This window comes from Rhinoraja longicauda, chromosome 17 (assembly GCF_053455715.1).
Source record: "Rhinoraja longicauda isolate Sanriku21f chromosome 17, sRhiLon1.1, whole genome shotgun sequence".
Lineage (NCBI taxonomy): Eukaryota > Metazoa > Chordata > Chondrichthyes > Rajiformes > Arhynchobatidae > Rhinoraja > Rhinoraja longicauda.
In genome coordinates, this window is record NC_135969.1 from 21971462 (window position 1) to 21996122 (window position 24661).

General features: G+C 44.1%; 1 protein-coding gene across 3 annotated transcripts in view; it reads right to left on the reverse strand.

Moving 5' to 3' along the window:
• Positions 1–24661, reverse strand: part of cacna2d2a (calcium channel, voltage-dependent, alpha 2/delta subunit 2a) — a 353483-nt gene that overhangs the window by 17792 nt on the left and 311030 nt on the right. For all 3 annotated transcript variants that reach the window (XM_078414334.1, XM_078414335.1, XM_078414333.1), the window contains 6 exons: positions 23626–23688; positions 18509–18612; positions 15988–16089; positions 14234–14328; positions 13608–13655; positions 10772–10843 (listed from right to left, as the gene is read on the reverse strand). In XM_078414334.1, coding sequence (XP_078270460.1) covers positions 10772–10843; positions 13608–13655; positions 14234–14328; positions 15988–16089; positions 18509–18612; positions 23626–23688 — 484 coding nt within the window. The remainder of the gene's footprint in view (positions 1–10771; positions 10844–13607; positions 13656–14233; positions 14329–15987; positions 16090–18508; positions 18613–23625; positions 23689–24661) is intronic.

Below are 24661 nucleotides of genomic sequence, written 5' to 3' on the forward strand. Positions count from 1 at the left end.
GTTTACCTAACTCACCCATTACATAAATCGGAAAGTGCCTGTTCTGACATGAAATAATGTTTTAATAAGATTAATGTTCCTTTATTTTCATTTACAATGTACAAGGTATCCATTTGGCAGGTTATTGTGCCTCCATTTCTGAATAATCCCTGCCAATATTTTAGTGCTCATTTTTATAATCTGGGCAAATTTCATGGTTTTTCCCATTCATATTTGGTTATTCCATAAATTGGATAAAAGCAAATTTATTGGGACTGGTTCTCAATGCACATTGACTTAATGTTGAATTAACAGCTGAAGCAGACGTTTAGACAGGTCATTATCTAATTACCGATGGAACTGAGACAGCAGACTGACCACACCTGAAATATTCCAGGTATGTAACATGTAGAAACAGCAGGTGAAAAAGGGAAGGATGTGGGTGTAATTGTTTTAATGAGTTAATGACATTAGTTCAGTAGTTAGAATGAATCTTGGTCTGACAGGTTGTTGCATTGAATTAGAATCAGCTTGGGTGCAGCTGTGCAGCAGTGGGGGAAGGGGGAGTAGGGGGGGGGGGAGAAGAAAATGGGGGGATTATTTAATTATGATGTAGTGCTTGGTAAAATGAGAACATTAGAGATGCCTGTAAAAGGCATAATGCGGTAATAAAGGGAACAGTAATTTATGTATAATGTATGCAAATCAAATTTGTACTAACAATGGAGAGGATGAATATCTGGAATGTATACCAGATGGATTTCCCGGTCAGTATGCTGAGGGTAGGCACAAAATGCTGGAATAACTCGGCGGGTCAGGCAGCATCTCGGGAGAGAAGGAATGGGTGACGTTTTGGGTCGAGACCTTCAGACTGATCAGTAATTGATACTACATGTACCACCAGCTGTTCACCCTCTCCCTTCAGTATGCTCTGCAGCCGCTCCGACACCCTTGATCCTAGCACCAGGAAGTCAATATACCACCCTGGAGTCTCTTTTACAACTAGAGGAACAGCTATCTCTCCCCCCCCCCACCCCCTGACGTTAGAATCCCCTACCACTTCCGCCCTCCTGGTTTTGTTTGTCTTCCCTTATAGAAACATAGAAAATAGTTGCAGGAGTAGGCCATTCGGCCCTTCGAGCCAACTCCGCCATTCAATATGATCAAGGCTGATCATCCAAAATCAGTACCTTATACCTGCTATCTCCCCATATTCCTTGATTCCGTTAGCCCTAAGAGCTTTATCTAACTCTCTCTTGAATACACCCAGTGAATTGGCCTCCACTGCCTTCTGTGGCAGAGAATTCCACGGATTCACAACTCTCTGGGTGATAAGGTTTTTCCACCTAAATGGCCTACCCCTTATTCTTAAACTGTGACCCCTGGTTCTGGACTCCCCCAACATCGGGAATTTTTTTTGTGCATCTAGCGTGTCCAATCCCTTAAGAATTTTATGTGTTTCTATAAGATCCCCTCTCTTCCCTTCTAAATTCCAGTGAATATAAGCCCAATTGATCCATTATTTTATGTACAGCAGTCCCCACTGTGGTGCTACGGATTGGGCTCTTGCTGCTGTTCTCCCTGGGAGGCCATCCACCACCACCACCCCCCACCCCCCAAAAAAAATTCCAACGTGGTATACCTGTCTGAGAGGGGAGCAACAACAGGGGACTCCTACACTGCTTAACTGCCCTTCCTGGTGGTCACCCATCTCCTCTCTTTCTGTACCTGTGGAATAGGGCATGCTGGTGCAGCGGTAGAGTCACTGCCTTCCAATGCTTACAGCGCCAGAGACTTGCCTTCGAACCTGACTGTGGGTGCTGTCAGTACAAAGTTTGTACCTTCTTCCCGTGAAAGCATGATTTTTCTCCGAGATCTTCGGTTTCCTCCCACACTCCAAAGAAGTACAGGTTTGTAGGTTAATTGGCTTGGTATAAATGTAAATTGTCCTTAGTGTGTGTAGGATTGTGTTAATGTGCGGGAATCGCTGGTTGGTGTGGACTCGGTGAGCTGAAGGGACTGTTTCCGTGCTGTATCTCTAAACTAAACTGAACTAAACTAACCAGCTCACAAAATATACCATCTACCACATTTTCTGCATCCTGAATACTCCATGTGGAATCCATCCATCTCCAGCTGTAACTGCTCATGGCTAGATACTGCAACTGGACACAATTCCTGCCGGTGTAGTCACCAGGGCACTGAAAATGCCTCTGGTCTCCCACACCCTACAGGAGGATCTTATCCCTGTCTTAGTCTTCATAAAAATAAGTAACCATCCATTTAAGATAGAGATGAGGGTTTTTTTTCTCTCTCTCAGGCAGCTGTGAGTCTTTATATTATCTCTCTTAAAAACAGATAGAAACAGAGTCTGATTATTTTTAAGGCAGAGGAACATAGATTCCTATCAAGCAGTGTAAGGATAGATAATTAGGTGAGTATAGGGGTGATTATAATCAGAATGACTATAATCTTCTTGAAAGATGGAGGTGACTAGAGGGACCGAATGGTCTCCTCCCAAGTCATAAATTGTTACATTTGTATATGAGTAGTTCAGTTTCTCTGGTGAGTGGTGACCCTTGGCATGTTGATCATGGGGGACTCAACAATAGTAATGCCAGAAAAAGTGAAGGCTGGATGGTTGGACTTTCTCTTGTTGGAGGTGGCCATGGCTTTGAACTTGAGTCGCATGAATATTACTTGCCACTTATCAGATTATCTTCAAACCAGGACTGCTTCATTTGCTTCATCCAGTGTCCTCAGCTGTTTCTTCCTATCACGTGTTGTGAATGGAATTGGCTGTAGACTGGCTCCATGACGGAGGAGGGAGGAATTCAGGAAGAGGCTGAGATGGATCATATTTTCAACATATTTGTGAATGCTTCAGCCTTGTCTTTGTCACTCACAAGCTGGACCTAGGCACCATATTAAACTCTTTCCGTGCCTCACCCCCAAAGCTGGCTGACTGTCACGTTACCCACTGAACTATTTGACCGATTTACAGTGGACAACCCCTGTCTCATTGTATGAAAATTAACCTTACCAAAGCTGCAATCTGTAATAATAACAGAAAATGCTGGCAACACTCAGCAGATCAGGCAGCATCTGTGGAAAGAGAAACAGAGTTAATCCTTCTGGTCGAAGACCTTACATAAGAACTGGGGAAATGGAGAAATCAAATTGCAGAGAAGGATAGAAGGAACAAAGGGAATCTCTGATAGACAGAGACCAAGTGAGGCACTATGCCCCTTCTCTGCAATGTAAAATATGTTTGATTTCTAACTTCACTCAGTTCAGATGAGAGGTCATCAACCTGAAATGTTAACTCTGCTACTTTCTCCACAGATGCTGTCCAATCTGTGGAGTACCTGCAGCATTTTCTATTTTTATTTCAGAATTTGTAGAAATTACATTTCTTTCTTTCAAACATGACGTTAGAACTATCATATTATGATCACTAAAAGGTAAATGAATACGCAACAAAGCTGGATCATTGCTAGATTAATAGGTTTCCCACCTTGTTGTTTCTAGGATGCCTTTACATATAACCATGCTGAACATATTCCAGAGATACAACTGCTCAGAAATTGTTCAGAGCCTCGGAAGGCAAAGTGTGCTGGCAGTTAAACTCCTGTCCCACTTAAGCATTTTTTTAGGCGATTACAGGCGACTAGGCTGTCGCCACATGGTCGTCGGGGTATCGCCTGGATGGCCGTGAGTAGTCTCCTCAGTCACAGCGTCTTTCTGGTCGCTGCTGGATTTTCAGAATGTTGACATTTTCTTGGCAACAGTGAGTTTGACGCCAATGATCGTAGCTTGACGTCTGCTGACGTAGCTGCAGTCGTAGGTTGTCGCCAGGTGACGTAGATTGTCATCAGGGCTGACTTCGGTGAATTCCATTGAGGTATGAAGATAATGTATTTCAGAGTAGTGTCTCATGGCATCACTTTCAAATATTTTAATTTCATATATTTTGATCAATAAAACAAACACAAACACAAGCATTGTACTGCATTAAAAATTAAACTCTTTTGGGAGGATGTGGGTAGCCCTGAAAAGGGGCTTTTCTTGTGGTCTGTTGTGGGCTCTCTTCCTGGAGTGGTGGACTTCTGTTTATGGTGTGGGCTGTTTGCTGCTGGTCTTCAGGTCATGTCGTTCTGCCATGGTACACTGCCTAATTCGGAGTTGTAGTACGTTCAGAAATGGTCTCTCTGGTCCTTGGCTCTCTTGTTAGAGGTCTTTCCTGGCAATATCTCCAGTCCCACCATCGGTGCAGCCTGTCCTCCAGTTCTCCATGAGCCTGGTGTGATGTTGCCTGTCTGGTTGTCCACTTGGTCACCCTCCACCATGGCTGCTGCAGCTGCACTTCTGGTATGGATCAGGTTGTGGAGGACACATGCTGCGTAGACAATGGTCTCCACATTCTTGGGCTCCTGCTCCATCGTAATCAGCAAGCATCTGAATCTGCTGGCGAGGATGCCGAAGGCTTTTTCCACGATCTTCCTAGCCCTGGACAGCCTGTAGTTGAAGACCCTCTGATCTCTTGACATCTGCCTGTGAGGGTATGGCTTCATCATCCATGACCTGATGACCATGACCTGAGTGGGAAGGCGTCATCACCAACCAGGGTGTATGGGATGTCAGGGTTGTCTTCTCCTGGCAGAGGTTCTGGATCAGGAAAGCCTGCTCTTCCTTCTTCCAGTGCTTCCCTAAGGGAGGTCTCCCTCCAGATCCCACCATCTGCGACACTGCCAGGTGTGCCACATCCACAAATAGGAAGTTGTAGCTTGCATCCACCACAGCCATGAATACGATGGAATGGAACTTCTTGTAGTTGAAGTACATCGAGCCTCCATTGGGTGGACACCTGATGGCCACATGCTTGCCGTCCACTGCTCCACATGTGTTCTGGAAGTTCCACCTGGTATCATAGCCCTGCGCCACTCTCTTCCACTCATCTGGTGTACTCGGGCAGTCCATGACTTCATCTTCATAAGCATTGGTGATGGCCTCACAGGTCTCTCGGACAACCTTGCTGTTGTGGGCCACAAGAAAGCTGTAGGAGAGGCTCTTGTAGGAGTCTCCTGATGCCAGGTAGTGGAGGGTGATGGCTAGGTGCAGGCCTGGTTCCAGTGGCTTCCTCATGAAGGTCTCCTTTTTCCTCCAGTAGAGGGCCCGCCCGTGTCTTCAGCTCGTGAAACAGCTCAGGGCGGAGCCTAGTGAAGTTTATGAAGGCAGCCTCATCTTCTTGCTGGAGCTCAGTCATCAGGGTGTTATACTGGCCCAACCTGGGTCTCTTCCGGGACAAGGGCTTCAACCACACAGACCTCTTCTTGGGCTTCTTCTTCCCCATTCTTCTTGTCCTTCTGTCTTGCTGATCTTTAAGCATGAGAGCTACTGCAAGTAGCAGGGCTTCCTCTACTTGTGAGAGCAATGCCCTCTGATGTTGCTCCATGGTAGTCATGATGCAAAATGATTGGGAACCCTACCCGACACCCCCTTTTATAGGGAAACTGGGTGATTCCATTGTTTTGGAGGCGAAAATGACGTGAATTGTCTTCAGTTGTCGCTGACAGGGTCGTAGCTTGTCGCGGGTGGACGTAGGTTGACTTTGGTTGTCGTAGGTTGTCACCCGTGCGGTCGTAGGTTGTCGTAGGTGTCGCCGTAGGTTGTCATAGGTGCGGTCATAACTTGACGTCGGACGCGACGATTGGGTCGCCAGTCGTCGGTAGCTTGCCGTAGCTTGACGTCGACTTGGTAGTAGGTTGTTGTAGCTTGTCGTAGACATTGACGTAGGGGGGTCCAGTCGCAGGTTTATCGGCGACCTGTTATGACTATGGCAGTCGCCTAAAAAATCGCCTGTGGGACAGGCCCTTTAGTTCTCTTCCTGCAGCACATGACCTGAGGCATTTTGTGGAATAAATCAGGTCTTACACAAGCAAATGAGCACAAACAAAGGCTTCTGTGTTAGAACCAATGGAGGAATAGGGCCCAGTTGTCATAGATTCATAATTGCACAGCTCCAAAACAGGCCCTTCTGCTCAACTCATTCATGCCAACCAGATGCCTAACTACAATAATTCCATTTGCTTGCATTTGGCCCATTAAACCTTTTCTACCCATGTACTGATCTGAATGTTTTTTAAACATTGTCATTGTACCCACTTCTACCGCCTTCTCTGGAGTTCGATCCATATATTCATCACCCTTCCCAAAGACTTCCCCTCAGACTTCCCCTTATATCTATCCTCTCACTTTGAACCAATTTCCTCCAGTTTCAGATCTCCCTTCCCAGGGAAAAATACCGTGACTATCTACACCCCTCATAATTTTATAAACCTCTTTGAGTCACACCTCAGCTTCCTTCAATACAGGCTATCCAATCTTACCTTTTCAGTCAAACCCTCCAAATCAGCCAACATCCTTGTGAATATGTTCTGCATCCTCATTAGCTTAATCACATCCTTCCTATAGAATAGCGACCAGAACAATATTCAAAGTGCAGTTTAACTTATTGTCTTGTACATCTGTAACATGATGTCCCAACTCTTATACTGAATCTGGCCAATGAAGGCAAGCATGCCATTTGCCTCGATACCTTGTCTATTTGAGTCACCACTTCCAGAGAGGTTTGTATTTTACCCCTAGGTCATTCAATTCTACATCACTTTCCAGGCCTTGCCATTCACTGTGTAAGTCCTGCCCTGGTTTAATTGCCCAAAATGCATCATTGCACACTGGTCTGAGTTAAATTCCATGTGCCATTCATTTGCCCACTCTCCCAGTTGATCAACATCCTTTTGGAATATTCGATAACCTTCTTCACTGTCCAGCGCACCATCCAATTGAGCAAACACCAAGATAATTGTGCATCCAGTAAGCTTGTTCACCCTGGATCTCAACTTCCGGACCAGCTTACCATGGAAAATCTGGTCAAAAACCTTGTGAAAGTTCACAGAGACAAGGAGACCCTGCCCTCATCAATCCTTTTGGTCACCTCTACAAAAAATGTTTGAGGCACAATTTTCCATGCACGACGCCATGCTAATTAGCACTAACTCGTCCTTGCCTTTCCAAATGCAGTCAATCAGCACTCTCAGAATTCCCTCCAGATACATTGATGTTCGGCTCACTGGCCTGCAGTAGACTGGCTTGTCTGTCAGCCCTTCTTTGATGAAGGCACCTCATTAACCATCCTCTCCCCTTCCATTACCTTAACCATGGATTATAAAGATACAAAATCTCTGCTCCAGCCATTTCTTTGCTGGCTTCCTACAATATCTGAAGATAAACCTGGTCAGGTAGCATGGATTTATCCAGCTTTATGTAAGTAAGGAATTGAATTCTCCAATTTTAGGTAACTAACCTACAAAATTCCCCCTCCCCCTATCTTCCCTGTACCCCACCTGGATGCACACCTATTTTCTCCCTTTCCCCAATCCCACTCCCCCCCCCCCATCTGCTTCCACCTATATTCTTTCCTCTGGCTTCACCTTTTGCACTACTGACCGTAGTCTTTTCATCTCTGGCCTTTGTCTAATGATCTGCCAACCAAACCCTCCACCTATCACTTGCCAGACTTTGTCCCGCTCCTAACTCTTTTACAGCTTTTTCTCCTCCACTACAATCAGTCTTAGGAAGGGCCAACGTGAAACGTCACTTATCCATGTTCTTCTGATATGCTGCTTGGCCGGGTAGCGGCAGCAATGGCTGCCTCGCCAACAGTTCGTCTGTTCCTTCCTTCTCTGTTGTTTTATAGTATGTGTTAAATGTATGTTTTAGTGTTCTTTAGCTGGTTTTACGAAGGAGGGGGGGTTGGGGGAAACATTTTTACAATCTCTTACCTCGACGGGGATGAGATTTTTTCCCCCGTCTGCACTGCGGCCTAACATTGTGGAGTTGGCGGCCTTTGCTGGAGACCAACTTTGGGATCTCCAACCATGGAGCCTACGGGACTTAACATCATGGAGCTCGCGATCCCTTTGCCAGGGATCGACCTCTGTGCTCCGACTGCGGGAGCCTGCGGACTTTACCAACGTGGAGCTCACGGTCTCTGGTTAGAGACCGACTTTGAGAGCTCCAAACCGCGGGAGCTTTGACCACCCCGATGCGGGGGCTTCAATCGCCCCGACGCGGGGGCTTCAACCGCCCTAATGCGGGGATTTCAACCGCCGGCTGTGGGAGCTTCGATCGTCCCGACGGATGGTTCGACTGCCCTGACCGCGGGAGAAAAATGAGGGAAGAAGATTAGACTTTATTGCCTTCCATCACAGTGAGGAATGTGGGGAATCTGCTGTGGAGGATGTTTATGTTAAGTGTAGTTGTGTGCCTTGTTGTTTTTTTTTTTTAGTATGGCTGTATGGTAATATGAATATCACTGTACCTTAATTGGTACACGTGACAATAAAAGACCTTTGAAACCTTTGACCCACTGAGTTACTCTTAGCACGTTGTGTCTTTTTTTTATAAACCAGCATTTGCAGTTCCTTGTGTCTACTCTTAATGAAGGTAGGTTTGGATATGGTACAGGGAAGTTGAGGGAGTCCCCAGAATCCAGAAAATCCTCAGTCATTGGGGTTAGGAGGTGGTTTCCTTATTGTGGGGATCTGGTCATGCCACTGGGAGCATCGTGCTTTTGGGAATCACATCAGGGTGTCAGGGACCAAGGGTGCATTTGTCTGAGGGGTGTTCAAGGATGCATCAGGCTGGGGTTTGGTGCTGGGAGTTGAAAGGGCATTCAAGGCAAAGAGGAGTGTCTAAAACCTATGGATGTGTGTGTATGTTGGGGGGAGAGGAAATGGAGAGAAAAATCTTCAATGGGATTGACTGAAGGAAGATCCATATGCCATGGTTACATGAAGGATACCTTCCATCGAGTTGGTCAGGCAGAGACCCTTTGTTAAGGCAGTGGAGGTCTCAGTCTCTTATTCCTGTGTGGGTGACTGGTACCATGTGTGCCATCCATGCACACAAAGTCCCAGTCATTGTTTAACATTATTCTTCATGTCAGACATCTGCGTACAAGTGTGCCGTACATAGTGAGCATCTGTCATATCTACCTCATTGGAGACCCTCGGACTATCTTTGATCGGACTTTACTAGGCTTTATCTTGCACTAAATGTTATTAACGTTATTCCCTTTATCAGCATCTGTCATAAATGTTATGACATCTGTGACCTAAATATGTGATTCTGTTTGGAAATCAGTTTCTTCATTAAATTATTTCATGTAGAGCAGCGAAACATAATGCTAGATGCACCATGGAAAGCATTTAATCGGGATGCATCACAGATTGGTTTGGGAGCAGCTCCATCCAAATCCGCGAGAAAATGCAGAGAACTGTGGATGCAGCCCAGACCATCACACAAACCAACCTCCCTTCCATTAACTTCATTTACACTTCACGCTGCCTTGGCAAGGCCACCAGCATAATCAAGGACGAGTCGCACCCCGGCCACTCCCTCTTCTCCCCTCTCCCATTGGGCGAAAGGGAGAGACGTGTGAAACACACACCTCCAGAATTCAGGGACAGTTTCTTCCCAGCTGTTATCAGGCAACCGAACCATCCTACCAACAACTAGAAAGCAGTCCTGAGCTATTATCTACCTCATTGGAGACCCTCGGACTATCTTTGATTGGACTTTAATGGATTTTATCTTGCATTAAACATTATTCACGTTATTTTCTTTATCATGTATCTGTACACTGTGGATAGCTCCAATGTAATCATGTATTGTCTTTCCGCTGACTAGTTAGCGCGTAACAAAAGCTTTCCACTGTACCTCGTTACACATGACAATAAACTAAACTCATTTCATTTCAACTCATTTTTAAATTCTGTTTCTGGCATGAGTTTATATCAATCTATCCTTCATTGAAGAACTCTCCATTTAACGTGTACTTAATAAGATTTATTCGTTTTGCATGCTGTAACATGACCAGAGGTCATAGAGCCATAGAGCCATACAGCGTGGAAACTGGTCCTTCGGCCCAACTTTCCCACACCGGCCAACATGTCCCAGCTACACGAGTCCCACCTGCCCGTGTTTGGCCCATATCCCTCCAAACCTGTCCTATCCATGTATGGCTGTCCTATCCAGGTCTGAGCAGAATTCCTAGAAGAGTCTTAAACCCTTTTCTCTTCCATATTATTCACACACTCATCTAGAATGTTTTTAACTGCAGTGAAACTGGGGAATCAATTCTAATAAGATAACAGCTTGGAACAGTTCATGTTGGATTATTTCAGGGACTCAGTAAAATTTTGGAGCGGAAATTTGTATACAAGCACACATCCCATATTACATGTTCTAAACCACACCACATGCTGGTGAACCTGATTTGTTACACCATGTAGACCATAGTGGATGAATTGGTTATGAAGGTCAAGTGTATCCCTTTAAGAATTAAAAAGCTATTACTAAGAAATAAACATTGGATGGTGCCAGAGATGAATGATTTTATGCTTTTGATCTCAGTGTCAGTTTTCCATTAAAAAAAAAAATTAGGTTATATGTCAGGTTATAGATATTTCCTGCATCCATGTCAATATTACAGTACTCAATCTGTGATGTTCAGAGGAAAAAATAGTCAAGCAGTGTGGGCTTTAACATCTTACTGATTTACAACACATGGATATATTTCAGGTTGTACCTGCATCATGTAATTGTTGACTGTACTTGCAATGTATGCGACCAGTATACTCCAGTAGCATTCAAGGCTGCATTTTAACAAGGGACACTAATTTTCAGTGCTGATTAAGATGTAATGTTAACTGCAGTGGTTTATTACCTGGCTCCAGTGGTCTGGCTGGTTGGACATGATCAGGAAACCTCCATCATCAATCAGCGCACACAACAGATCCTGAAAATCAATAATGGAATGTGGTGAAATAAATTGTCAGCCAGTTAGCTATTTGGCTAACAATAGGTCCAGATACAAAATGCTGGAGTAACTCAGCGGGACAGGCAGCATCTCTGGGTGACTTTTCGGGTCGAGACCCTTCTTCAGACCAGCATCTGCAGTTTCTTCCAACACAATATGTCTGGATATACAGTTATATATTTAGCACTTCTCAGGAGATGCTGCTGAATCAGGTATCGCCTAACATTTAAAAAACATCTGGATGAGCACATGAATCACCAAGTAGGTTCAGATAAGTGCTGGTAAATTAGATGAGTAAGGATGAATAATTGCTGGTTGGCGTGGTCAAGAGTCAAGAGTCAAGCGTGTTTTATTTTCAAGCTATATGTCCCAGACAGAACAATGAAATCTTTACTTGCAACAGCACAACAGAATATGTTAACATAGTATTCAGTAAAACAATATAATAAATGAGAAAAAAAAGTTCAGTGTGTGTGTATACACACACACACACATAAAAACAATCAATAATTGTGCAAAATGACAAAACCAATTCTCCCAAGGCTATGTAGTTCAAAGCATATTTGGAGGTTGTAACAGAGCTTACTGTTCAATAGCCTGACGGCTGTAGGGAAGAAGCTGTTCCTGAGCCTGGACGTTACAGTTTTCAGGATCCTAAATCATCTTCCTGATACCAGGAGTGAAATGAATGTGTGGCCTGGGTGGTGTGGGTCTCTGATAATACAGGCTGCCTTTTTGAGGCAGCGACTCCTGTAAATCCCTTCAATGGTGGGGATGTCAGAACCTGTGATGGACTGGGCAGTGTTCACCACTTTTTGCAGTCCTTTTTGCTCCTGAGCATCCAAGTTGCTGAACCAGGATTGTGCATCAAAAGGCCTGTTTCTGTGCTGCATGACTCCATGATTAGGTGTTATTATTGTCATGTACACCAAGTACGTGACAAATTCAGTTTTGCAGACTATACAATCAAATCAGATGATACAATACATACAATCATGCCAAACTCAAGTACAATAGGTAGAGCAAAGGGGAAGATACAGAGTGCGGAATATAGTTCTCTGCATTGTAGCACACTAGTTCCATCGACAAAGTACAATGCCCGCAGTGAAGTCGAGGTTAATTGGGCAGTAACCTTCGTTTATCGGGGAACCATTCAGAAGCCTGATAATGAGGGGAAGAAGCTGTTCCTGAGTCAGGTGGTGCATGCTTTCCAGCTTTTGTATCTTCAGGCTGACGGGAGCAGGGAGAGAAAGGAATGACCAAGGTGGGATGCCTTTGATTATGTTGGCTGCTTTTCCCAGGTAGTGTGAAGAGTAGTTGGAGTCAATGGTGGAGAATCTGGTCTGTGTGATAGACTGGGCTACATTCACAACTTTCTGCAGTTTATTGCCACTTGGGCGGAGCTATTTCCAAACCACACTGTGATATATTATTACATGAAATTTGATTGTCAAATTAAGAGATAATCATATCATCATATCATATCATATCATATCATATATATACAGCCGGAAACAGGCCTTTTCGGCCCACCAAGTCCGTGCCGCCCAGCGATCCCCGCACATTAACACTATCCTACACCCACTAGGGACAATTTTTACATTTACCCAGCCAATTAACCTACATACCTGAACGTCTTTGGAGTGTGGGAGGAAACCGAAGATCTCGGAGAAAACCCACGTAGGTCACGGGGAGAACGTACAAACTCCTTACAGTGCAGCACCCGTAGTCAGGATCGAACCTGAGTCTCCGGCGCTGCATTCGCTGTAAAGCAGCAACTCTACCGCTGCGCTACCGTACCGTGCGCTATAATGCACATCAGTTTCTCAATATTAATTCTGGGCAACATTAATTCCTCAATCAACATTGGTAAATAATAGGTCTTCTGGTGTGGATAACTCACTGCCTCAATTCCCACAATCCACCAATGACTACATTTCCAATGTTATTCAGTGGTTTGCCAATGGTGCATCGTGAATGCAGCTTCTTCAGGTGAACTTGGTGATGATGGGGGCTGCATAGTCCAAAACTCATGTCTCTGATAAATATAATTCTCAGACAATTGTCATAAAATTAGCCGGAGTCAGTGGCAAGGGAATGTAGGAATTGAATATCTTGTTATTTTAACTAGTGGATGTTTCTGCTTACCAAGTATCAGATGTTAGACAAGCTGCGTGACATATCAGACGGTGGAGGATCACAAGGCGGCATGGTAGAGATAGGTTTTGCCAACTATAGGTGCAATTTGATATTGTGTTTCCACAAGATGTCACCAAGGATGACAAATCCAAAGATGAGAGTGCAGGAAAGCCATTGTTTGAGATGCTCTGGTTAACACAGATCAGATAGAATTGAACTCTTGGCAGTAGGTGGGAGCTGATAGAGGAGAATGATATTGTGTAGATTTTGACACAGAGAAATCTGAGGCTGGCTCAGGGAAAACCTTGCACACATTACCCATTATAAATTGATGGATTAGGAGCAATATTTCCCCTTAGTCAGTCGCAGTCAGGAGCATTTTTCCCCTTCCTGACACGTGACAATTGGAGCCATGGGCCAGCTTGGCTGACACTGGCCTGTGAGGAACAGGGAGGTGGGGATTATACCGGATCTGTTCACCTCCTTCATGCATTGCCAGCTAAACCTGCATAAACTCAGTTCAGACAAAACTCTGCTGACTGCATTCTACTTCACATTAGTCAGATTATATTTGATTGAGAAACAGAACCTCTCTTATACGCACCTCACTGTTTATGTCACAGTCCATCTCACAGTCAGAAGATGGCATGCACTGCGCAAAGTAAAGAGAAGAGAAAGTCAGTGTGTGGTTCTGGTGCTGCTTACAATCAAATCCGCTGACATTGCCTCACAGTGCTGATTAAAAACCACCAGATTCACCACTTCAGAACAACAAATCCCAACAAAAATTTAATTAGAGTGTTATAATGCAAACCCAAAGTGAAATATCAACAAAATGTGACAGTGGGCAGATGGAAACTAACAGGTCATGTAGGCTGAAATGACAGGGATGAGAGTCAACTTAAGGTTAGTCAAGGCTATGACTGTCACTTGCACATCCTTACCAATATCATGACATAGTTATAAGGGCTGTTATTGATCCATGTACATTATCAAATTGCATGGGTGTTGGTCAGCATAAATATTAGCACTTATTACATGCACACCCACATTCCCCCCACACAAAAATGCATGCAAATATCTTATTCAATGAGAGAGGGGGGTGTTGGTAAAAGAATATTCACTGATGATCATGCTGTTCTATAACAGGGACTGCAGTGTCTCTAGGTGAAATATGGGTGAGGTGTAACTGGCACTAATGGCCACCATACACTGGGATGCATGCTTTACCTTCCGTGGCGTCACCTGGTCTCGGTTAGTCTGGTTACTGGCTAGAATTTTAAATTTTGACACCCATGCTTCATAGTCCAGCTTCACTCCAACCACTGAAAAAAAAACAGAATGAGAAGGATAATATTGAATTAAGGATGTGATTTTGAAAAATTAGAACTTCCGGAGTAAGTAAGTAGATGGGTATAAAGATACCCATCAAGTACAAACATCTTACTTCCAGCTCTGTAACATTGTTTGACTGTGAGAGTTTCACATAATTTTCATCTGTCCCTATGGACTGGATTATTCTTACACACTCCTGGCCACTGTTCCAAATTTTGTCCTCAAGAAACTTGAGTTTGGTGAGGTCATCGCCCCTTCTGCAGCGTTCTAATTCAGAGGAGGATATCGAAGCTAATGCCTTCAGAGTAGGGAACAATGATTATCTGCAGCATTTCAACATTATGAAGGATGAGGTGTTGGAGGTCCTGAAATACACAAGGGTGGATAAATCCCCTGATCCTGGCCAGGTGTATCCCAGTATGTTATGGGAAGCAAAGGGAGGAGATTGCTATGGCACTGGGTGAGATCTTTGTAACTCTGTTGGACACAGGTGAGATACTGAAAGACTGTTGTTAATGTTGTGCCTTTATTTTTGATGGACAGCAGGGATAAGCCAGGGAATTGTAGGCTGGTGAGCCTTACATCAGTGGTAAGAAAGTTATTGGAAAGGATTGTGAAAGAGGATTTATTTGCATTTGAAAAGGTAAACTCTAATTGTGGATGGTCAGCATGGCTTTGTGCATGAGAAATAACATTTGATCGCCAAACCATAGGAAGGATGTGATTAAGCTCGAGCGGGTGCAGTAAAGATCCACAAGGATGTTGCCTGGATCAGAGGGCTTGAATTATGAGGAATGATTGGAAAGGCTGTGTCTGTTTTCCCTGGACCAAAGGAGGCTGAGAGGTGCCAAGAAATTATGGAGCGGTGCCAAGAGATAGAGCTTGCTCTCATACAAAAATTATAAAGATAGCCAGAATCTTTTTCCCAAAGTAGGAGGACTAAACCTGGATGAGACAGGTTTAAGGTGAGAGAGTGGAGGTTTAAAGGAAATCTGAGCTATGATTTTTTTCAAAACACACAGATTGGTTTGCATCTGGAATGAGCAACTGGACAGGGATAGTGGGGACATGGAGTTGGGATTAGTATTGGTTGCATGATGATTGACATGGAGTACTGAAGACCTGTTTCTATGCTGAATTACTGTATGACTGTACGAACCACCCAGTCATCTCTGATATGACACAATGGTGTCTTGTCTAGGAAAACCTTCAGATGGAAATCACAATCCTTGTTTTAAAATCCTGACATAGTCCTGTTTTCCCTGCAACTACAGACTCTGCCAACTCTTGGATGTAACTGGTTCCTCTGTTGCTGACTTCACCATCCTAGGTCCTATCTTCTCAATTCCTTTCCATTTTTATCATATCATATCATATCATATATATACAGCCGGAAACAGGCCTTTTCGGCCCACCAAGTCCGTGCCGCCCAGCGATCCCCGTACATTAACACTATCCTACACCCACTAGGGACAATTTTTACATTTACCCAGCCAATTAACCTACATAACTGTTACTTGAGGTTACTTACCTTAATTCCTCCTCATATGATGTCAAATTCAGAATAATAGACCGGTGAAATATCCGGGGATGTTTTACTGTGGAAAGGATTTCTGCGATGAGTTGATGAATGAGCTGATTTGACGTACCTGCAGGTTTCAGGGATTTCCCATAGATCCGAAGGTCTACAGCAGCACTCACGAGAACCCCAATGCTACTGTTCAGCATGTCCATTCCCAACACACTGTTAGCTGAGGAGCAATTGGAAGACAAAGTTACAAAGTGTTCACATTGTCATTTAACTCAGTGAAACAGCAGGTGAAATGGAAGCAGTCACAGGGATATAGCAGGTATAAAAACAAATATATGGGAAAATGAGTGAAATTTCAAAACACAAAGTGCTGGAGGGACTCAGCAGATCAGGCAGCATCAGAGAAGGAAATGGACAGACTTCATTTTGGGTTGGATCCCTTCTTCAGTTTGGGAGATGAGTATGAAGGAAGGGAAAGGAGCCAGGTGACCTGCACCCCATTTCTCCCTCCATTTTCCAACATCTCCCCTTCCCCAGTCAGTCTGCTCTTTTCCGCTACTTTATCCATTCATGCCCCTTTCCCGAATCTCCCATTTCCCTTTTATCCACCCTCTTTCCCCTCCCTCCTGTCGTCTATCCATATCCCTCCTCCAGCTTTAATTTTCACTTCTCTTCAACTTTCCTTGTCTGACATCCTTTCATCCCCTTTGTACCTCTAGCCGTTGTCACTTACTCCATATATCTGCCAATCAAACCCCCCTCACCTGTACCCACCTATCTTTTGCCAAGCTTGTCCCACCCCATCCTTTCTTCTCCACCTTTCTCCACCCTACTCCAATCAGTCTGACGGTGTCTCATCCCGAAACGTTGCCTATCCATTCTCTCCCCAACCCTCAGAGTTCCTCCAGCATTTTGTGTTTAGGTTAAAACCTATGAAGTTGTGATCACTGTTCCCAAAATGCTCTTCCACTGAAACACCAGTGACTTGGCCAGACCTGATCCCCAATACAAGGGCCAGTATGGTCCCTCCTCAATCTAGACTATCCACATACTGTTTCAGTAAATTCTTTTAGATACAACTAACAAATGTTGCCTCATCTAAGCTTTTTGCACTGATTAAGTTGCATTCTGGGACCAGGTGGTGCCGAATGCTGGCTGCCTCGCCAATAGCTTTGTATTATGTGGGGGGTGGGGGAGAAACTTTTTTAATCTCTTTCCTCGATGGAGATACAAATTTTTCTTTATTGTATCTCCCATCCGCACTGCAGCCTAACATTGTGGAGCTGGCGGCCTCTTGCTGGGGATCGACTTCGGGAGCTTCAACCGCAGGAGCCTGCGGATTTAACATCTCGGAGGTGGAGGTCCCTTTGCCAGGGATCGACCTCGGAAACTACAACCGTGGGAGTCTGCAGACTTAACATCGTGGAGCTCGCGTTCTTGGACTCGTGCACTCACATTTTTAATTCATGTGAATATTTCTCACAAATTTGCTGCTGGACCTTTTATTTATGTATATTACTTAAACTAACTGATATATAATTGGAATAATGCTGCATTCATGACATTTGTTAATGTAAGATCTGTGGGTTGGCCTTGGAGGAGCTTTGGAGAGACAGATAACATTGTTTGTAGGTTAAAAATGAATGATTTGCAAACTCCTCACTAAAAATAAAATACAAACATGAGAATGGTATCTTGTGGGATCCACTGTTAATCCCCATCTGAGTCTCTCTGGACCCTTCATTAGTCTCCGCCTCTAATTTCTGGATTCTCGATGAATCCCAGTGGGTTCCTCTTATTAATCTCATATTAAATATTGTGGGATTCTTCTTTAAGCACCCTACTTGAGTCATTGTGGGACCATTATTACATCAAAACCATTGGACCCTCTATGAACTGCACCTTGACATTCGGTAGGACTCACTATAATCCTACACTGAGACATCTAGGGGCCCGGCATTAGCTCATAACAAGACCACGTGGGACCATTTAAAATAATAATTCAAATCAATTCTCTGTGAGACACTGTATTAATGCCCTCCAGAAACTCTGTGGAACTCTTTAATGATCCCCCCAATTATTCCTCTGCAAGTCCCTGTAATAATCCCCATTAAACTCCATGCGAGATGTTCATTTCATCTCAGATCACAACTCTATGGGTCTCTCAGATTCAATTCAGATCATGACAATGTGAGATCCACAATCGCTTTCAGTTTGAATCTCTGTTTGACCCTCTATTGATCTCACCCCAAGGTGCCATGGAAACCTTTATTAATCCTACCGAAGTTTCCTACCAATGGGAGTCTTTATTACACTCAGATTGTGAGTCTGTGGGACCCTCTATGAATCTCACACAGAGATCACATTGAATCACCACATTAAGGCCCTTTCAAATCATTTGTGAATATTTCCCACTATCACTGTTGAACCTTCCATTAATGTAAAATACTTAAACTGACTGAAATGAATTTGAAAGAATACTATGTCAATGTGATCAATGCGTGTAATACAAGTGCCTGGGCTTTTGAGGAGCTTCGGAGATGCCGATAGCATTGTTTTTGAATTCATACAAATTATTCAAAAACTCCTCATTAAAAATAAATGCAAACACGAGCCTGGTATCTACATGGGACACGTACGTTCCCTGTACGGTGTACTGAAGATGAAGCCAGTGTTGTCTAAACTTCTCCTGTAGTAGTTTGAACTGAAGGGCTCTGGGTCTTCAATCCAGTCTTCAGCGGCCCTGTAAACACACGTAGCTCAGTGCTAAACAAATTGAAGAGTCTCGACCCAAAACATCACCCATTCCTTCTCTCCAGTGATGCTGCCTAACCCGCTGAGTTACTCCAGCCTTTTGTATCTACCTTCGATTTAAACCAGCATCTGCAGTTTTCTTTCCCAAGATATATCTACTGTTCAAGATATTTCTACTAAAGAAAATTTATGATGGGAGTGAAGCGTTTTGTTCAAAGTGCCCATGCAGTTCACAATATGCCCAAGAACACCCCAAATCCCCCGTTCATCATGGTCCTGACTACACAATCACAGAAAGCTCATACGCTGCAGAAATTCAGCACAAAGGAGCAAATTTGGAAAGTTAATTCAACAATTGAGAAAAGTTTCAGAAAATGAGTGAAATCTTATCATATTGACATGACCCAGACTCTTTCAGTGAGGGAACAAGTGGTCAAAGCTTAATTGAGGCCAAATCTCTCTCTGTGCTGGATGCTATTGAAACGTTCAGAAACAAATCCCAGCACGTAACACATTTCAAGATTGATTCAACACATTAAATCAATCAACTGGATAAAAACATGAAGTGATCCAACCACTTATGCGGCACAGAAATTAACCTTCTGTTTCCTCAGCTCTTTATTTAAGAGTTATAATTGTAGCTACAAAGAGAGAGGGGGGGTGCAGCACAACTTGGGGGGCATTAATCAGCAAAAATGAAGAGGGCAGTGCAATTCCAAGAGACAGTGTAAACTCGCGGGTTATTATAAATCCATGGGGGATTGTAATTCCAAGATGGATGGGGGATTCCAGGGAGAGTGTGCCTCTGACAGGCAGTTTAATTCCCAGGGCAATGCAAAGCCAGGAACCTCTTCACTCTGAGGAATGTGCAATTTGAGGAGAACTGCCTTGAGACAGAACCTGACAGGTTGATTCTAATCAGTTGGTAAACCGCGTGAAACATTGGCAGATAGAATTTAATGACAATATTTAGGTTGAGCCGTCTGGGACAGGTTGAGCAGGCTAGGGCTCTATTCCCTGGAGCGCAGGAGGATGAGGGGTGATCTTAGAAGCATATAAAATCATGAAAGGAATAGATCGGGTAGAGGCACAGAGTCTCTTGCCAGAGTAAGGAAATTGATTACCCAGAGGGCATAGGATTAAGGTGAAGGGGGAAATATTTAGAAACATATAAAATTATAAAAGGACTGGACAAGCTAGATGTAGGAAAAATGTTCCCAATGTTGGACGAGTCCAGAACCAGGGGCCACAGTCTTAGAATAAAGGGGAGGCCAATTAAAACTGAGGTGAGAAAAATCTTTTTCACCCAGACAGTTGTGAATTTGTGGAATTCTCTGCCACAGAGGGCAGTGGAAGCCAAATCACTGGATGGATTTAAGAGAGAGTTAGATAGAGCTCTAGGGGCTAGTGGAATCAAGGGATATGGGGAGAAGGCAGGCACGGGGTATTGATTGGGGACGATCAGCCATGATCGGTGCTGGCTTGAAGGGCCGAATGGCCTCCTCCTGCACCTATTTTCTATGTTTCTACGTTTCTATGAATCTGAGGGGTCACTTTTTCACACAAAGAGTGGTGGGTGCATGGAATGAACTGATGGACGAGGTAGTTGAGGCAGGGACTATCACAACTTTTAAAAAGCAATTAGACAGGCGCAAGGATAGAACAGGTTTAGAGGGAGATGGGCCAAACACAGGCGCGTAGGACTAGCGCAGATGGGATATGTTGGTCAGTGGGGGCATGTTGGGCCACAGTTGTAGTAAATGTACTGCCCTTTGTTTCTTCATTGCCGTTTATTGTTCATTGTCCACCGAGCTTGGTCTGCCAAGGCCTTCTGGATCTCCCAGTTGCTGACCATTTTAAGCCCTGATCCCAGTGAGGGAAATGTGAGGGTCAGTGTGCTGTAAATGAGGGTCAGTGTGTTGTTAGGGAGGATGTAACTCCATCTACAAGTTTGCAGATGACACCAGTGCGGTGGGCGGATCTCGAACAATGACGAGACAGAGTACTGGAAGGAGGTAAAGAACATAGTTACCAGGTGTCAGGACAACAACCTCTCCCTCAAAGTCATCAAGGTGAAGGAGCTAGTTATTGACTTCAGGAAGTGTGGTGGAGTACATGCCACAATCAGCTTTCATGTTACTGAAATGGAAGTGGTTGAGAGCTTCATGTACATTGGCATTAATATATCTCACTAACTGCTCTGGAGCAACCACACTGAAGCGACAGCTTCCCCAGGAAACAGAGGACTCCAATGACTCTTACAAACTTCTACATAACAAGCATACTGTTGGGTTGCAATACAACTTGGTTTGGGAACCAAGACTGCAAGAAATTGTAGAGAGTTGTGGATGCAGCCCAGTCCATCACACAGGCCAGACTTCTAGACTTCATCTGATAAATAATACCAACAATCTGTCCTGGACCACCCACATTGACTTCATGCTGTCAAAAGAAAGCAGCCATCATAATCAAAGACATCCCATCCCAGTCATTCTTTCTTCCTGTCACACAAAATACCGAAGCTTGAAAGCGTGCACACCAGACTCAGGAACTGCTTTTCCCCCTCTGCTATCAGGCTTATGAATAGTCCTTCCATAAGCAAGTGTACCTGGGCTTTGTTCCTGGAACAGGTGCACTACAATATATATTCTGCACTCTGTATCTTTCCCTTTGCTCTATCTATTGTGCTTGAGTTTGGCGTGATTGTATTTGTGTATAGTAATAATAAACCTAAACGCAAACCTAAACCAATGTGTTTTTAACATAGAGAGTTAGTGCGCAGTAACTCTGAGGATCAGTGTGCTGTAACTGATGGTCAGCATGCTCAAATTGAGGGTCAGTGTGCTGTAATCCTAAGAGTCAGAGTGCCTTAACAGAGGGTCAGGGTGCTGTAACTAAGGGTCAGGGTGCTGTAACAAAGGGTCGGTGTGCCACAACTGAGAATTAATGTGCTGTAACTGTGGATCAGTGTGCTGTAACCCAGAGGGGTAGTGTAATGTAATTCTGAGGATCAGTGTGCTGTAACTGAGAGTCAGAGTACTGCAATTCAGTGGAACAGAATGTTGGAATTCACAAATATGGTGCTGTAATTCTGAGTGCCAGTCTGCTGTACCTCTGAGGATTTGTGTTAGATAATTGAGGATAAAGAGTGTGCTATGATTCTGGGGGTCATTATGCTGCAATTGGGGGTCAGTTTGCTTTAACTGATGGACTGTGTGGTACAACTGAGGGTCAGTGTGGTGTAACTGAGGGTCAGTGTGGTGTAACTGAGGGTCAGTGTAGTGTAACTGAGGGTCAGTGTGCTGTAACAAGCATCAGTGGGCTGTAATGGTGGGGGTCATTGTGCTGTAATGCTGAGGGTCAGTGTGCTGTAATGCTGAGGGTCAGTGTGCTGTAATGCTGAGGGTCAGTGTGCTGTAATGGCGAGGGTCATTGTGCTCTAGGCTAGGGTCAAAGTAGTGTAAATGAGTGTCATTGTGTGATGTAACTCTGAGGATCAGTGTTCTGTAATTGAGGATAGGTTGCATGCTGCAATTCTGAGAGTCATTTTGTTGGAGCTGGGTATCATTGTTCTGGAACTGAGCGTTGGTGTGTTGTAAACTAAGGGTTAGTGTGCTGGAACTGAAGATCAGTGGACAGTGACTGAAGATCAGTGTGCAGTAACTCTGGGGTCATTGTGCAGTAACTGAGGATCAATGTGCTGTAAAAGGTCATCCATAATACTGGTGTCCAAGAAGAGCAGGCTGACATTTCTCAATATCTACTGACTGATGGCACTAATATCCATATAAGGATATCGGTGGGAGATTGGTTGTGATGCATATCACCTGCTCCCTTTGGCAGGATCTGGACCTACTACAATTTGCTAACTCCACAACAGATCAAAAGGGGATGCCATCTCGCCTGCTCACCACACTGCACCAGACCACTGGGACAAAAAGAACAGGTACGTCATGCTGTTGTTCATCGACGACAGCTCAGGGTTCAACACCATCATCACCTCTACACTAATCATCTAGCTCAGAGAACTGGTTTGCAAATGGTTCCTCAATTTCTTTATCGGCAGTCCACATCAGTACAAATTGGCAACAACACTTCCCTCGATAATCATGGGTACTGGAGCTGTGTGCTCAGTACCCCCTCTACTCTCTCATGACAGAGTAGCTAGACACTGCTCTGATTCCATGTTGGACACAATACAGGTAATGATGAATCAGTGTACAGAAGGGAGATTAATAATCTGATTGAATGGTACCAGGACAATAATCTTGCTCTCAACATTAGCAAGACCAAGGAGATGATAGTTAATTTCAAAAGGGGAATGCCTTCACAGGACGGTCAACAGTCCCGAGAGAGTCAACAGCTTCGGGTTCGAGGGCATGCATATCTCTAAAGATCTGCCTTGGGTCCAGCACACTGATGCAATTAAGGTTTCTCATAAGATTGAGTAGATTCGGTATATCGGCAAATACTTTATCCATCTTCTGCAGATGTTCAGTAGAGTGCATATTGACTGGTTGCATCATGGCCTGGTTCGGTCACTTGAACATCCAGGAACAAAGTAAACATTGTAAACAAAGTAAGGTGGTCAACATTGTCCGGTTTATCATGGATACCAACCTCCCCACTATCAAAGGGATGTCCAGGAGGCTCTTCCTCTAAAGGGCAGGTAATACCAACAAAGACCCACACCAACCTGACCACAACCTCATCTCACTAATACCATCAGGAAGAAGGCAGCAAACATTTGTTTAATTGTTGGCAATTGGCTTCTATCTTGCAATCTGAACATTAATATTGAGGCTGAAATATGAATCCCATTGTGCCTCCTAGGAGACAAAGCTTAGCATTGCAAATAACCTCTTCATCATAAACTCAGTCTGGTCTGTGCCCAACACCTGATTTACCAATGTAATCAACCATCAAGTGGTATGTAGAATGGCAGAAGAAGACTCTCATTTTACATGCATATCAATTAAAAGAAGAGAAAAAGAATACTCACTTGGCTGGAAATACTCTGGTAATTCCTCCATCTGTGGCTACGAAAACTGCAAGCAGACCCAGCCTGAAATTGTGGGTTTGTGGAGGAGTCATGGGCAGATGCATAAAAGTCAGAGATTGGAAGTGACGCAGAGACAATGAGATAGATTGAGACAGACAAGGTCAGGGAAAAGGACATGGCAACAGATGGAGTGTTCAAACATAGAGACCCAGAATGATGAATGATTTATTGAAATAAACCATATACAGAAACCAAGTAGTACAGAGATAAATATAATATAGAGAGTGAGAAATGCAGAGACAGAGAAACACAGTGAGACAGAGAAATCCAGAAAGAAGGTGAAAGTGGGATATAATAAGCAGAGAGGAGGGAAGGGACAAAATTAGTTAATTGTTCAAGGAAATTTCATCCACCAATGGATTTTCAGTTCTGATCGGCTTTGACTGCTCCTGTGGAATTTTCCTGCATGGTTCATTTAAATTTATTGCTCCAAAGGACTTTAGAACAATGCTTCCCTTTGTTGCAATCAAAACACAGTGAATATAGCAAGCACAGTGTGAAAGTCAATCCGAGTCAAAGCCGAGGTGAATACAGGTCACTTATTAAAACACAGGAGGAGGCACGTGGTCCATTGGATCCATGTAACTCCCAACAGAGCAATTCCATCCACCCCATTTCACCCTCTCCCTTTTCCCTTCAACTTCATCCCTCTCACTTACCGAACAATTCCTCCTTGATTCTCCTTCCACCCAAGCACACTTGGGACAATTTTCTGCAGCCAATTAATTGCCGGCATGTGTTTGGGATGTGGCATGAACAGATTATGCAAATTTCTAAGAGAATACCTGAGGTCAGCATTGAATCCTGGTCCCTGGCACTGTAAAGTGGCAGCATTAATTGCATAATTGCCTAATCTCATTCTGCTAGCTGAGAGGGAGGTAGTAACTCTCAGAAATACAGTAAGATTGGTCAGGGCCAGACCCTCACCTGTTCAACTTGTACTTGCTCAGGGCATGACAGGGAGAATCTATGCATT